This window comes from Lissotriton helveticus, chromosome 6 (genome assembly GCF_964261635.1).
Source record: "Lissotriton helveticus chromosome 6, aLisHel1.1, whole genome shotgun sequence".
Lineage (NCBI taxonomy): Eukaryota > Metazoa > Chordata > Amphibia > Caudata > Salamandridae > Lissotriton > Lissotriton helveticus.
This window is the reverse complement of record NC_136067.1, coordinates 1,285,616,489-1,285,633,345: the sequence shown is the minus strand read 5'-3', so window position 1 is coordinate 1,285,633,345 and position 16,857 is coordinate 1,285,616,489. Positions and strand designations below refer to the sequence as shown.

Genomic DNA, 16,857 nt, shown 5'->3' with positions numbered 1-16,857 from the left:
GCTTTATTTATAGCTTCCGAGCACTATTTTCTCAAGTAGCTTTCTCCTACCTGCAGCAGCATGCTCTCGCCCAATGCTTTTTATTTTTAACAGCACACATTTACAATGCAACAGATCTCACATTTGCTTATCGGGCTTGGCAAGCGTTATCAGTCTCTGTTTTTAAAACAACACATAAATAAAAGGCATTGTCATTTACAATATGAATGGCTCAAACTCTAGTAAATGAGAGACCTATTACATTGCAAATGCTTGTTTTCATCCCCCCCTACGAGACCACACATGACCTTTTGGGTACTTACATTGTTTTTTAAAGCCCACCAATTACTTACCACTGGTTGGCTCTTATCACTTGTCAGCTAGTTTCTTCATCAGTGGCTGCTGGTGAGTGTCGGCTCGTGCTGTAATTGTTGTGCTGGGACAGGCAGCCGCAGGGCAGAGCGGGCAGCGTGTGTTTGAAGTGGGAGGCGGCGTGCCACGACATGTCGAGCCGAGGACTTCCAGCCTCTAGACAGGAACCCAAACTATCAGGGCCCAAAATCAATACGAGCTCCGCCCCTTTCCTCTTGCGAGGCACACACTGGATTGTAAGTTACGCTATATATACACACACACACTCACTCGTTCCTCAGTTAATTTATTTTACATCTTTAAAATATTTTCTCACACTTCTGTCCAACAGTCCGTTTGTCTTAAGCTCTTTCCGCTAACCTTTCTAAACATACCTCAGGTAAAGGGCATGTATTGTTTACATACTTGTTTATTACGCTGTTGCTTAGCTGGGCGAGAAAGTGTTTGAGCTCAGGCAGCTGCCAAAAGACAGCCGAACCTCTCTTACGAGACGGCCGTCCAGGGTATTGACTTTGTGTCATTTCGTAATTCGATTCGTCGTAATTGAAGTGCCAGTGCCCTGTTAGCCAGTTGGACACTCAGAAGTGACGTACAGTGGGTTTACGTGGGAGGTAAGGGTAACGACACCACTGCTGCGCTTATGTTAAGAATAGTAGCAAGAAAAGACCTACTAGTGTGTGGGCTGTGAGAGCTGTGTGGGCTGTGAGAGCTGTGAGGGCTGTGAGAGCTGTGAGAGCTGTGTGGGCTGTGAGGGCTGTGAGAGCTGTGTGGGCTGTGAGAGCTGTGAGAGCTGTGTGGGCTGTGAGAGCTGTGTGGGCTGTGAGAGCTGTGTGGGCTGTGAGAGCTGTGTGGGCTGTGAGAGCTGTGAGAGCTGTGTGGGCTGTGAGAGCTGTGTGGGCTGTGAGAGCTGTGTGGGCTGTGAGAGCTGTGTGGGCTGTGAGAGCTGTGAGAGCTGTGTGGGCTGTGAGAGCTGTGTGGGCTGTGAGAGCTGTGTGGGCTGTGAGAGCTGTGTGGGCTGTGAGAGCTGTGTGGGCTGTGTGGGCTGTGAGAGCTGAGAGAGCTGTGTGGGCTGTGAGAGCTGTGTGGGCTGTGTGAGCTTTGTGGGCTGTGTGGGCTGTGTGGGCTGTGTGAGCTGTGTGAGCTGTGTGAGCTGTGTGGGCTGTGTGGGCTGTGAGGGCTGTGTGGGCTGTGTGGGCTGTGTGGGCTGTGTGGGCTGTGTGGGCTGTGAGAGCTGTGAGAGCTGTGAGAGCTGTGTGGGCTGTGTGGGCTGTGTGGGCTGTGAGAGCTGTGTGGGCTGTGAGAGCTGTGTGGGCTGTGTGGGCTGTGTGGGCTGTGAGAGCTGTGTGGGCTGTGTGGGCTGTGAGAGCTGAGAGAGCTGTGTGGGCTGAGAGAGCTGTGTGGGCTGAGAGAGCTGTGTGGGCTGAGAGAGCTGTGTGGGCTGAGAGAGCTGTGTGGGCTGAGAGAGCTGTGTGGGCTGAGAGAGCTGTGTGGGCTGAGAGAGCTGAGAGGGCTGAGAGAGCTGTGTGGGCTGTGAGAGCTGTGTGGGCTGTGAGAGCTGTGTGGGCTGTGAGGGCTGTGTGGGCTGTGTGGGCTGTGTGGGCTGTGAGAGCTGTGTGGGCTGTGAGAGCTGTGTGGGCTGTGAGAGCTGTGTGGGCTGTGTGGGCTGTGTGGGCTGTGAGAGCTGTGAGAGCTGTGTGGGCTGAGAGAGCTGTGTGGGCTGTGAGCTGTGTGCAATGTAAATAACAATGCCATTTATTTATAAGTAAAAAAAATAAAAAGAAATGTCATGAGCAATGCCAATAGCTCTAACTTTTCCAAAGGCGAAACCATTGCATTGTAAATGCTTGTTTTTGTTGTTGTAAATAGACTGACAGTGTCACCACGTGTTAGACTTTCATAAATATGTGAAGGTGTTACGAAATAAGTGTCTGTGCAGAGCGCTGGCAAACACAGGCACAAATTAAGCACAGTGCCCCCCCCCTTCCACTTTGTCTGTGAAAGTTCAGAAACTTTTATTTTCCCAGGGTATGACTAAAGAGCACACTTCGAGGGTTGTTTTCTTTTATCCCCACTCCACCTATTGCCTGAATGTAAATGCTTGGCACACAAAGGATTTAATGGTGCTGGGAGAGGGACTGGATGCTGTGATCAATAAGCCCAGCATTTGAGGCATATTGTGTACTTAGCACGACTAAAAAAGGTGATATATCAGTACCTGGAGGTTAACAAATCTGCTCCCTAGGCTTACTTCAGAGAACCAAATGCCTGGAGTATGTTTCACTTCTGTATCCTAAAGAAAGTCTGTCGGACACTTCCCTGTAATTTATAAATTATGTTCAGTTTCCGGAGTTAAAAAGTATTTGAAAAATGGAGTATGCCATTTTATAAAGATTGAAAAATACACGAAGTTTTTTTTGTTTTAACTTTTGTTCCAGTATTTTGAAATGTTTTTTTTTCTTTCTCTTGTTTAAGCACTGCTTTACAGATGAGCATTGGCAAAGCCAATAGCTGGGCACTCCCATCATAAAGGCAATACCTGTTGGCTCTGTACGTGTTTGTTCAGTCTGTTTAAAAATACCTATTGTAGACCATACCATAACATACAGTGGGATTTGAAGCACACATTGTTTACCGTTGCTTAGCTTTCTTATCACTTTCTTTTGCTTGCTTCTTATTCAGATACTTTCTTCATCTTCATGTGGTTGCTGCTCCACTAGAGCATAGCTTTTTTGCCACCCTTTTAACACATAACGTGCATCCTTCCACTGTTTTTACTTTGGTTTTTTTCTTTCAGCACTCCATGAGAGTGCATGTGGTGTTTTTTCCCCTCTATCCCTCGTATGCTGATTCCCTCCAATACCTGTTTCCCGACTGCAGGGCCTCGCCTCTCAGACCGGGTCTCTCCCATATTGTTCCACTCGGAGGACCTTACCCCTTGCACTGTGTCTCTTCTGTGATCTCTTAAGAACATGGTTACTCTGTATGTCACTCTCCAGCATGGCCTTGTCTCTAGGACCAGGTATCTGCTTTGTCTCTCCAGCTAGGCGGCCCTGCCTCTTTGTTCAGGGCTCTCCCATGTCATTCTGCAGGGCATTGCCACAAAGACCAAGGCCTGCCTTGGGCGTGGGCGAGCTGGGCCCGAGCCCTGTGGGGAGAAGAAGGGGGGGGAGGCTCGCAGGGAGACGCCTGACTTAATGTTATGCAACCAGCAGCTCGTCCATCCCACTTAATCTTAATTGGGTCCTTTTAAAGACTTTGTAATCATCCCTTAATATACCTCCCCCGCGTAATTGTTAGCACCTCATCAATCCCCTGCCCTCCTCCCATCTTCCTTACACATCCTGCCGTCACATTACAATGATCCTCCCCACCCCGTATCCACAAGAAACACCACGTTTTCTTGCCGCCCATGGCGCAGCCCGGTAAATCCGATTTGGGGCTGGCCTTGCTCAGACCACATCTCTCCCATGCCATTCCACTCCCAAGGCTTTGCCTCTCTGCTTGGGTCACTCTCTGTAACACGCTACCTGCCAGTTCTTTCCCCCCTGTTACACTGGCAGCACAGCGTTGCCGCTTTGGGACCACTGTTACACCGGCACACAGCCCACCCTTTGGAGTGTCTTCCTGTGACATTGACTGTGGATCCAGTGGCCTCTTTATGTATACCTCCTCTGTGACAATCACACCAGTTTCTCCCTGTGTCATTGACTTCAAATCCTGGTTCCTCTGCCTCTTTCAGTGATATTGACACACGGTCCTGCTTTTGGAGTCTCTCCCTCGGACATTTTAGAGTCTGTGTACTGTCTCTCTCCCCTGTGACGTTCACACTAGGTCTTCCTCTTTGAGTCACTCCCTGTGACATTGACTGTGGTTCTGGTGTCCTCTGTGCGTCTTATCTGTGACACTAAAACCGGGGCCTGCTCTTTGAAACTTAATGACACTGACTGTAAATCCTGTGTCCTATGTGACAGTGATACCATGGACTACTCTTTTTGAGTTTCTCCCTGTGATCTTGACTTGATTGGACAGCTTTGCTTCTGTGGTTCTCTTTGTTGTCTTACAGATTGTTGCTGCTTGTCATTTGTCTACCTTTCTCCTCTCCATTACCCTGCATTTCAAACCATCTATTCCTGTAAGTCTGTCTTTCCAAGAAATGTCACTCTGAATAATCTGGCATCTGCAGTACTGTAGGACACTTGGAGTGTGTCAGGGGTGCAATGGATGTGTAGAGAAAAATTCATGAAGTGGTTAGGAATTTTATATAGACTATATACATTTCAAATGTAATTAACGGATATCCTTCACCTCTCCGGCCATGTATACTACTTCCCCACTCCTGTCCTCTTTGCTGCTTTCCCCATTTGCTCATCCAACTTTCTCGATACCTTTTGATATTTTTGACGACTTACCTTCCCTGTCCTCCTCCTCCACTGTCCTCATTTCTATTTATTTGGTTAAACATCTTTTTATGATTTTCTTTATGATCTTGTATCATCAACCATACATTTTGCTAAACAGTAGGTTCACGATTTCATACATTTCAGTCACAGTAGATTATTTATTACATGTAGCGAGGGTAAAGGGGACAGTGCATCTGCAAGATGCTGTGCACACTGGTAAAAAAAAAAAAAAACAATGACACAAGCTGCCATTTTGTAAATGTGCATACTCTATTATGAATGTGCATCTACAATATGACATTGGTGTCATATTTTTATTTTTATTTATCCACAAAAGGTTGCAGGTGTGGGGAGGGCCAGCAACATGGAGTGGGAGGGGTGAGCAAAGGAAGCTTGGGGTGGGCAAAAGCAGCATTTGTGAGAGAGGCACATGCGTGAGGATGCAATGAGGGGGACGAAGCACACAAGGGCGAGCGCAATACCGATGGGGCATACTGGCAAGAGAAAGCAACATGAAGCTTGGTAGAAGGGGTGAAAAGAAATGCACAAGGGAGACAGCTGGAAAACTCGGTCACTCTCATGGACTGCTTACCAATAAGAAAAATGTAGTCCCCGAAAAGTAAGCTGTGGAAAACTACAAGTAAAGTGTCTATGCTCAAGGGCAGGGGCAAACATCGAAGAGGAAGGTACTTCCACACAAGGCAACAAGCACAAAGCATTAGCAGACCCAACAGGTCTCACCTTAGGGGCCAATTGGCTTCTCTGATGGTTTTAAGAATTGCTGCACAGGATCCCGGATGCTGGTCTACAGGGCTACAAATTAAAAAACAAAACAAATACCCCTTTGATTTGGCCATTCACGTCACTTTGTAGGCTGTCACTGCGCCTGTGCAGCACATAAAATGACGCAGTTTCTTGTTTTCTCTTTGTAGTTACTGATCCGTGTTGGATCGGTTAAAAAAAAAAAGAAGAGTACAAAAGTTTTTTTTAATTACTATTATATAAACTGTGTGGTTGAAGCAACAGGGGTGGTAGCAATACTGCAATGCAAGTGGTGGGTAGTAACTTGGAGAGCATGGTTGAGGGGGAGATCAGGCAACACAGAGAGAGTAGAGTAGAGTGCTGAGGGGAAGCAAATGGGCGAATGAGGCCAACATGTTCGGGCAGTGGAGAAGCCCTTGGGGGGAAAGTACACAAGGGCGAACGCAACCTATAGAGAGATGGAGTGAAACAAACTGATTACAGAGAGCAACAAATAATGCCATAGGACAGAAGTACGCAAGGGAGGCAGCTGGTAGTATGGAGTGCATAATACAAAAAAACATTGGCAAAGCCTGTGTGTCAGTCATTCTTCAGGTTTGGCATGGATTTAGCAAATTGTTATTGTTGTAGAAGCTACCTGAACCTCACCAGTTTTAAAAAAGAAACAAAAATGAAACATACTTGTATACAGACTATGCCTGGGCGGTAAATTCCATTCCGCTAGCGGAATTTGCGGAATCTGGGTAATCTCGCGTTCTGCGGAGAATGCAAAATTGCCCAAATTTCTGCGTTCCGCAACTTCGTGAATTTTTTGCTTGTTCGCGTTCTCAAATGCATGTTTCGAGATATTTCTCCCGAGCACGCAAACAGCGATTGCGAACAGTAAAACATACATGTGGAAGGAAATATTTGCCTGCTGTAAAATTTCTGTTAGTGGTTCTACATATAGATTGAATAGAGCAGAGAATAGTGTTGATCCCTGTGGTACTCCAATAAGATTTGGGGATGATGCTGATAGTGGTTTGTTCACTGCAAATTCTTGCGATCTGTTCTCTAAGAAGGATCTAAACCACTCTTGGACTGTGCCCACTACATCCTTTCCTCCAGTCGTTCTAGTATTTTGGCATGGTTTACTGTGTCGAATGCAGACGAAAGGTCGAGCAGAATTAGGCTGGTTTTAAGTCAATATTTTAAGAAAGGCCTTTAAGATCTAAAACCAATGCAACCCCTGCCTCACAAGTTTATTGAACATAAACGCCATCCGCCCTAGTTACATCTGATTACCTAGTTCATGCTCATTGTAAATTTAATCTATTTTTATGAGGATGTGGATTGAACAACAATACTGATCGTGGAGCATCAAGTATATTAGTTTAATCAGATGTAGGGGTGCTTGTTACTAACAAAACTGCATTTTTTTCAGCACAGGTCAGCCTAGTGGAGGTAGGTAAAGTCTGTGAGAAAAGTGAAATTGTTAAAAGCGCGGTGGTTGATGGTTAAGTGCCATTGTCTTTTGTTTTTGTTGCTGAAGATGCATGGTGGAAAAAACTGCTTCATTTCGAAGTGGTCACGGTGATAATTACTTCCCGTTTTTTAATTGAAAGTAATGGGTTTGCTGCTTTAGGGCCCGGCTACCGTTCTAACTTGCTGCGAGTATACTTTAAATCCGTGATACTCAATGTACGGCCCATGGGGCCGCTTGCGTCCAACTTGACCTTTACATGTGGCCCCTCCTTGTAAACAGCAGCAGTGTGTGGGGGGGCTCGCAGTGTGTGGGGGGGCTCGCAGTGTGTGGGGGGGCTCGCAGTGTGTGGGGGGGCTCGCAGTGTGTGGGGGGGCTCGCAGTGTGTGGGGGGGGCTCGCAGTGTGTGGGGGGGGCTCGCAGTGTGTGTGGGGGGCTCGCAGTGTGTGGGGGGGGGCTCGCAGTGTGTGGGGGGGCTCGCAGTGTGTGGGGGGGCTCGCAGTGTGTGGGGGGGGCTCGCAGTGTGTGGGGGAGGCTCGCAGTGTGTGGGGGAGGCTCGCAGTGTGTGGGGGCTCTGTGTGGGGGGCTCGCAGTGTGTGGGGGGGCTCGCTGTGTGTGGGGTGGCTCTGTGCAGGTGTGTGGGGGGCTCTGTGTGGGTGTGTGTGTGGGGGGCTCTGTGTGTGTGTGTGGGGGCTCTGTGTGTGTGGGGGGGCTCTGTGTGTGGGGGGGCTCTGTGTGGGGAGGGCTCTGTGTGGAGGACTCTCTGTGGGTGTGTGTGTGTGGCATTTGCGAGAGATTAAGCTATTGGCATTGTAAATGACAATGCCTTTTATTTATCTGTTTTTAAAACCAACACATAAATAAAAATGTTGTCATTTACAATGCCAATAGCTCTAACTTTTGCAAAGGCGAAACCGTTGCATTGTAAATGCTTGTTCTTATAAGACATTCTGATCATCCTGCCCCCATACTCATCAGAATCTGCAATACTGTCTGGGTTTCCTCCGCACTCGCACCAACCATGCTGGGGGTCGTTGCAAGGTTTGGGTATGCCCAAACCTTGCAACGACAAGCGCCACTACGCCTCTTATAGGCCAGTTTCCTTATTGAACGTCGACCTTAAGCTGTTCAGTGGGATCTTGGCCTCGCGATTGAACCCTCTCCTGCCTGGCTTGATAGATCGGGACCAAGGGGGTTTGTCCCCAATCGCCAATGCGGTGACAATATGAAAAGGCTGCTCCACCTTATTGAGAAGGCACAACGACTTGATGCAGAATGCATGCTTCTATCTATTGACGCAAAAAAGGGGTTTAATAGGATTCATTGGCCCTACCTGAGAGAAATCCTTTGACACTTTAGATTTTCAAATCGGTTTATCCAGTGGGTCCTGAGCAGTTACACACTGCCCTCGGCTACGGTGCGAGTGAACTGTTGAACCTCTACAGATTGGGAAGGAGGTGTGAGGTAGGGCTGTCTGCTGTTTCCCCTCTTATTTGCCTTGTATATGGAGCCCATGGTATATAGGATACGCAACGACCCCCTTATATCTGGGGTTTGTTTTGTGGGGGACAAGCATACGCTCAGTCTATATGCGGATGACGTCGTGGCCAGGTTGAAGGCTCCCTTAATCTCCCTCCCGGCATTCATGGCTGAACTCAAGCTGTTCGTCCAGGCGGCAAGATTTAAGGTCAACGTCCATAAATCCCAAACTCTCAATTTATCACTCTGGGCCTCCACGCTCTCCGAGTTACAACGCTCTTACCTTTTTCAATGAGCCTCAGTCCCCTATCTCGAGTTACAGCGAACACTCAAAACTCGTGTCCCTTAATTATACAGACCTACTTCAGCAAATACAAGCGGACCTGCACCGCTGGAGACCACACACCCTTTCTTGGCTGGACCTAGTTGTGGCGGTAAAGATAGCTATATTCTACCAAAGATGCACCTCCTGGTGGAACCCCCCCTCACCCACCCGGGTCTCTCTGCACTCTACAATAGGAGATCGATAGCTTTGTATAGGCGGATAAGAGGCCTGGCGTGCATGGAGACATCTGTTACAGGCCCCAAAAGATAAAGGTCAGAGGGTGCAGAATCTGCATTGGTATTACTGGGCTGTGCACCTTAGGATTTTGTTGAGTTTGTGTCCTGTATCTGAAAAAAACTGGCTTTCCATGGATCGGGTTGTGGTGGGACAATCCCTGTGGGAGATTCCCTTCCTCCCCAAAAGCATATACTTGTTTCCCATCATGCAGGCCCCTCTTGCGGCATGGGACAAAATCGCTGAGAGGAGGGGCATTACTTCATTCTCATCACTCCTGATGCCCATAGCTGGCAATCCTGATTTCACTCTGGGGCCCTCACTCAGTGAAGACAGGAGGGCTGTAAATCTATCGGGCATTTCTTCGATGAAGCTGGTCCTCTGTCATTGCAGGACTTCTGCTTACAACAAGGCATCCCTGAATTCGAACGATACTGGTAGCATCGGATCAGAAACTGGGTGAGGCACCCCACGATTCGACCATATGCTCAACGCCATTGAGGGGTGTCTGCTATCCAAAACTTCGGATTTTCACCTTATATCCGATATATACTGCCTCCTTCGCCCTCCCCTGCCCATTAATAAATTCTTGGGCCAGAGAAGGTGGGAATCCGAACTAGGTCACTCCTTTACACAGCGGGAATGGGAGAATATTTATCTGAAAGAGACTATTAGATATAGATTCCTTACCTTAGAATTACCCGCAGATGTCAGACTGGATACGGAGACATTTTTTCGGAGCAGTACTCCTACGCGTCGGTAGGTGGCGTCTGTCGACTCCGCGTTCAACGTTGGCATCGTGAGCTCTGGGATGACGTCATGGTGTCTACTTAGACACCGCCCTGCGCGCTTATTTTAGTTCTTTCTTTTTCCGTGCCAGCCAGCGCAGATCCGGAGCGAGCTGTACTTCTAGTCACTCTTTGACAGTCATTTTATGACTTTTTTCAACATCGTTTTTGATTTGTTCGACTCCTGGTGCACAGGGGTGTCACATAGGCGGACCGGCTTCAAACCATGTGACTCCTGTCACAAATGATGTTGGTTACGGATCCGCACCATGTGTGCCTGTGGTGCTTGGAGTGCAACCACGACCCGAAGTTGTGCTCCGACTGCCTGGTCATGTACCCAAAGTTTTTGCGTGAGCAGTCCTGAAAGCTTCTGGAGGTCGGGCAGTCAGCTCCGTGCCGCTCGAGGTCCCGGTCGAGAGGGAGGTCACGGGACCAGTCACAGAGTCACCACCAACAGTCCTCTTTGAAGTATTTGTCTTCGGGTGAGTTGAAGCACAAAAAGAAGGCGAAGAAGCAATGTCGCTCTTCGCGTTCTCCCTGTCCGTCGGCCGACGCGACGCAGGATGCGGAAGGTCGTCGTCCTTCGGCTCCTTCCACTGAGCCTACTGGGTCGGCTCTGAGCTTCCCTCCCTCCCGGGAGCTGGAGCAACCCCTGCCCAACTTTGTTGTTTTCACAAGGCCCTCCACTCCATCTTTAGGCAGCCAGACTCCGCTGGCGCTACTTCGGGCCCCGCGGACTCAGCTGGGGGTTCTAGGCATTAGATGGTGGCTTAAGCCCCGGCGCCACAGGGTCCCCAATGATCCAGGCCTGGATCAGGATAGGCGCTAGTCGACACCTCTGATACCGGTTGTGTCCCCAGCCAGCGTTGACCCGGCCTCCTCCTTGACTTAGACTCAGAGTGACCGGCGTCGACCAGCGCCGGCCGGTACTTTTGTAGCAGTGTTCTACCCTGGTGTTCCCTATTGCCCTGAGTGGCAAGGTGAGGAGGACTGGGAGGGGTCTGTTGACTCTTTGACAGACCTGTTGCAAGAACCTTACTGGAGAGAGGAGTTTGGTGAGGCCAGTGGTCTGGACACCTCTCCAGACCTTGGCATGCCTTCTCCCCCTACCTTGGCTATGAGGAGGGAACCTCTTAACGCTGTGCTGTTGCGTAGGGTGGCTGAGGCTTTGAACCTTGAGGTTTCTACAGTGGCAGTCAGGACCAATCTCCTGACCGAGGTGCTTCAACCGGCAGTAGCCTCTTCGGAGCCCCTGCTGACGTTCAATAAGGCCCTCACAGACATCCTTCTGGCACTTGTCCCAAGCCAAGCACAGGGGCTCCTGTGGATAGGATGATTCCCGACGCCACCGCCTGGCCCCGGGCGACCCTATTTTCCTCTCCCAACACCCTACCCCTGAGAGCTTGGTGGTCCAAGCCTCAAATAAATTCCAAAGGCAAATTCCCTACTGCTCTACTAGATAGGGAATCCAAGTGGCTGGATCATCTTGGGATGATGTTTTCTTCCACCAGCTTAGGACTGAGGTCGGTGAACAGCGCAAGTCTCTTGGACCATTACACCCACTCTGTGTGGGATACGGTTGCTCAGGTGCTGATACAGTGCTCAGAGGAGACCCATGCCTTTCTCTCCTGTGCAATGTCTGAGTGTAGAGATGCAGAGAAATTCGCCATACGATGTGGGCTGGACACCGCCGACTCGCTAGGCAGGACGATTGCAAGGTCTGTAGCCCTGAGACGCTATGCCTGGCTGAGATTTACTGGCTTCTCGGGTGATGTCCAATCTATACTTTTGGACATGCCCTTTGGGTGCTCGCGCTCAAGCGATGTAAGGATTCTAGGGCTACGGACAGATCCATGGGCCTCGCTACCACCTCTCGCCCTGCACAGTCTGCTTTTCGCTGCTTTCGTGGCTACAGAAGAGGTGCCTCACCACGTTCCACCCAGAGAGACAGGCCTGCGCAAGCTACCCAGGCTCTGCTCGGCCAGGGATGTGGGACCAAGCGTTGTGGCTCTGGGGGCCAGAAGGTGTTGCTAGTCCACCTGCTCCCCCCTCTGCAGGAGCTTCCAAACCTTCATAGTCCGACCTTTCAGGCCCATCAGATGCCAGTGGGCCCAAGGATTCGCAATCACCTCCCCCACTGGCATAACGTCACGTCGACAGGTGGGTGTCTGCAGATAGTCCGAAAGGGCTACTCGCTTCCTTTTGAGACTACCCCACCCTCCATGCCACCCACATTCCATTGCATTTCGGAGGATCATTTGGCCCTTCTCCATCAGGAAGTTACGGCTCTCTTGGCCAAGGGAGCTATAGAGCGTGGTTCTGTGCCAGAAGGACGGTCGTGGTTGTTATTACCACTACTTCCTGGTACCCAAGAAGGACAAAGCCTGCGCCCTGTCTTGGATCTCAGGGATGTCAACTGCTTTCTACGGAAGGAGAAGTTCAAAATGTTAACATTAGCTCAGGTCCTATCTGCTCTCGTTGGACTTGCAGGACGCCTATTTTCACTTCCCCGTCCTGCCTGCCCATCTGTGTTACCAACGGTTCACGGTAGGCCATGAGCATTTTCAGTTTACCTTGCTCCCCTATCAGCGCTGCTCGGGTGTTCACAAAAGTGATGGTGGTGGTCGCAGCTCCTCTGCGCAGATCAGGCGTTCCATCCTTCCCCTATCTCGACGACTGGCTGTTGAAGGCGGGCTCGCCCCAGGCCGTCATCTCCCACCTCTAGACTACAGCAGAACTCCTGCACTCACTCGGTTCACTATCAACGTGCCGAAGTCCCACCTGATTCCCTCTCAGAAGCTCCTTTTCATTTGAGCGGTTTTGGATACAGCGGAGTTTCGGGCTTATCCTGCCGAGCAGGAAGTCCTGGATTTTCTGGCTATGATTTCAATGTTTCAGCCTCTATCCAGGGTTTTGGTGAGTATGGGCCTGAGGCTGCTGGCCCTCATGGCCTCCTTCATCCTGCTGGTGGGTCATGCCAGGTAGCACATGTGGGCTCTGCAGTGGGACCTGAAGCTCCAGTGGGCACAGTATCAGGGGAATCTTTCCGATTCTGCTCAGATCTCGGAGGGCACTGCACATCAATTGCAGTGGTGGCTAATGAACCAGGATTGGGTCAATGGCAGATTCCTCTCCCTTCCCCAATCAGACTTTACAGTAGAGACAGATGTGTCACTTCAGGGATGGGGCAGGCGGAGATCAGAGGCTCCACATCAACCTTCTGGAACTCCGGGCAATTCGTCTTACACTGAAGGCAGTCCTTCCGTCTGTCAAAGGAAGAGTAGTGCAGGTGTTCACAGACAACACCACCGCCATGTGATACTGCAACAATCAGGGCGGGGTGGGGTCATGGACCCTATGTCAAGAGGCTCTCTGCTTATGGACATGGCTTGAACATCAAGGCATGTCTCCGGTGGTTTAACACCTGGCAGCTTCCCTGAACGCCAGGGCGGACAAACTCAGCCAAAGGTGCATGATGGATCATGAATGGCATCTTCACTCAGAGGTGATGCAAGGTCTTTTTCACCAGTGGGGTGAGCCTTTGTTAGATCTGTTTGCCACCAAAGAGAACACGCAATGTCAGCAGTTATGCACTTTGGAATTTCCAAGGCGGCACTCGGCAACGCTTTTCATCGCAAGTGGAGTTGCAGTCTACTATGCGCTTTTCCACCTATACCACTTTCCACCTATACCACTTCTGCCCAGAGTGCTAAGGTATATCAAGCGAGACCGGGCCCAAGTCACTCTTGCGGTTCCGGATTGGGCACAAAGAGTCTGGTATCCCAGGCTATTGCACATGACCATCGACCCTCCGATCAGACTGCCCCTTTAGGAGGATCTTCTGTCCCTGCAGCAGGGGATGGTTCTCCATCCAAACCTCTCCAGCCTCCACCTCCTTGCTTGGAGTTTGGGTGGCAACAGTTGACAGCTTTTGACTTTCCTCCGAAGTCTTTAATGTATTCTTGCCAGCCAGGCATCCCTCCACTAAAACAGTATATGCCTCTAGATGGAACAGATCTGTGGCATGGTACACGGCAAAGGCTGTGGATCCCCTTTCTGCCCCCCTTTCAGAGGGTCTCCTCATCATTCTTTCTTTAGCCCAACAGGGCTCTGCTCTGGGCACCCTCAAAGGCTATCTTTCGGCCATTTCGGCCTTTCTTCGGCTTCCTGATCAGCCTTCTCTTTTCAAGTCCCCTATTGTAAATACATTTCTTAAGGGCATTACTCACCTCTTTCCTCCTATTCCCTTCGTAATGCCCCAGTGGGACTTGAATCTGGTTCTAACATACCTCATGTGTGCTCCTTTCGAGCCATTACATAATTGTCCTCTCGACTCCTAAGACTGCTTTTCTGGTTGCCATCACCTCTGCTCACAGGGAGAGTGAACTGCAGGCTCTTTCTTCTAAACCTTCTTTCCTGGTTGTTCATCCGGACAAAGTTGTCCTTCGAACTAAACCTTCTTTTCTTCCCAAAGTGGTTACCTCTTTCCACATAAGACAGACGAACAATATGCCCACCTTCTTCCCGCCCCCGCATCCTTCTAAGGAGGAGAAGAGACTCCACTGTCTGGATCCAAAACCTGCGTTATCATTCTATTTGGATCGTACAAAACGAATTCCAGATTGACAATCAACTCTTTGTTGGTTATTTGGATGCCAAGAAAGGTTGGGCTGTGCAAAAACGGACCATCTCTTGATAGGTCCTCCTTTGCATTAAAATCTGTTATCCTTGGCGAAAAAGGAGCCTCCAGTAGGACTGCACGCCCATTCTGCCAGGACGACCGCATCCACTACTGCTTTCGGACGAGGAGTCCCCCTCAGTGACCTCTGCCAGTCAGCCACGTGGGCATCCCTGCACAGCCAAGTCTGGAGAGACTGCTTCTTTGACCTTTCAGTTCTCCTGGTCTGGTGTGAACTTAGTTTGCAGACCCACCACCGGGGTTGGTAATGCTGGGGTAGCTATTCTAAGGTAAGGAAACTACAACTAACAGTCTCTTTCAGATGCACAAGTTACTTATCTTCAGTAACGATATATATGTAAGAAACATGGGTTAGTTATAGATTCCTTACCGCCCCACCCATCCTTCCCGTTCTGCGAACTGACTTCTAGGGTTAAGGACTTCCTTTCAGGGCCCTAGTTTTGTGCACCAGTGGTCAGTGTCTTGCATGGCTCTGTGCTTCTAGCGTGGAAAGTCGTGTACAGAACTGACGTCAGCGCGCGAGGGCGGTGTCTTTGTATCTACCGCGACGTCATCCCGGCAACCACGACACCAATGAGTAACGCAGAGTCAACCAATGCCACCTTCCGACGCGCAGGGGTACTGCTAACACTAAACTTTCCGGATCCAGTCTGATGCCTGGTGGTAATTCTAAGGTAAGGAATCAATAATGGACCTATGTTTCTTACAGATTTATCGTTACCAAAGGTAAGTAACTTGTTAACGTATTTATTGCAACAGGAGGCTACTGAACAATTTACAGTTGACTGAAAACGCAGGGTTTAAGGATTTAATAAGTACTATCATGTTAAAGAAGAGAGAAATAAAGTGTTTTGCCTGTGGATTGAGGATTGAATTTGATTCAAATGTCTATGCGCTGCCGGTATCTAAAATTTTAAGAATTTCTGCAGTATTTGCTGATTCTAACCCTTTCACCTGGAGTCAAACTTGCATTTTATAAATAATTCTGCCCTTTGTGAACGTGCAGAGTTCGTAAAAGTCGTGATTAAAGAATGCATACCTGTACTATTACTTCAGCAGTAAAATAATAAATTGTGATGTACTGTTGTGAGGGCTTTCCTGGAAGTGACATGAGAAGTTTAAAAGGTGAGTACTGTTTGTTATGTACTAAGATCTCATTTAACCACCCAACTTGGCAATTTCTATGGAATATTTCAGATCTTGTGACTAATCAACATTTTTATTTTTATTTTATGTATTCTAGGTCTTCAGACAAAGTTCCTTGGTCACCACCCCCAGTGGAGGTTAACCTTATATCACCCATGCCTAGTCCAGCTACTGAAGCAAGCAGCAAAGCTCAAGCATCTTCTGATGAAGGCACAGAAAAGAGGACTCTACGAAGAAACAGGAAAAGATTGCTATCCGCTTTTACAAAGCCAGTCACCCGTAGGAAGATGCGATGATCGTGTGTCGTTTTTTTGTTTTACAGTTTGTATGTACGCCACAGTTTGTAAATTCATGTCCTCAATTGTGTTGAATAAAAAAAATCATATTGGAGAGAAAATAATTTATATAAATTATTGTAAAATTTCATAAATGATTTCAAAAGAGAGAATTCCGTATGGAGTTCAGTCAGGCAGTTTTTTATTGACCCTTCATACATTTATAAAATATGTAACTATGGCTTATAGAAATGTTAAATAAAGATGTATACTTAAAACATGTTTTCTTCACTCTGTTTTCTATACAAATGCTGTATTGCTGCTACTTGTAGGTCCTTTTTAACATTATACAGTTCTTTGTCCTACAAACATAATAACTTTACTGCTTCCTTTTTGACTGTTCCAGTTTTTAAAGTGAATTCCATAAATTTTTTATTTAAGGCCAACATAATGAGTTGAAACTTCACCAATGAAAAAGTCTCTAAAAATGGAAACACAAATACAACAAATGTTTTCAGAAATTGACTGGCGAAACTTCAACTGCCCGCTCATTCCACATTAATGAGTACTTTTTAGGTCTCGGCTGGCGATAGCAATGCACATGCGCTGCTCTCGGCATTCGATAGCTTCTTGAAATCGATACGTTCAGGAAAGGGACTTGAAGCTCCGCCCGTGATTTCTATTTGCTTGCATCATAGTGCATGGGAAAAGGTGGCTTCTCATGGTAAAGGAGGCTTCTTAGTCCCTCCTGGTTACTACCATCTCCACTTTTGGCCCCACCCACGGGGACTGTATCTTTTACTGGCTGCGTTATACGGGATGCTTTAATAAGTGTGTGAGCACTATTTTCTTTACTAAACAATGTGGGAGAATGGCAGTGCTTGTTACTCTTCTATACCAGATTCAATTGAAAATGTCTCCACTCCCACCTCCTCC

The 16,857-nt window shown here is 48.5% G+C and overlaps 1 protein-coding gene across 1 annotated transcript in view; it reads left to right on the top strand.

The window, feature by feature from the left end:
• LOC144761712 (protein ELYS-like) overlaps positions 1-16,192 on the top strand; it is an 89,673-nt gene extending 73,481 nt beyond the window's left edge. The window contains exon 3 of the mRNA XM_078646974.1: positions 15,744-16,192. Coding sequence (XP_078503100.1) covers positions 15,744-15,942 — 199 coding nt within the window. The 3' untranslated portion in view covers positions 15,943-16,192. The remainder of the gene's footprint in view (positions 1-15,743) is intronic.
• The last annotated feature ends 665 nt before the right edge of the window (positions 16,193-16,857 follow it).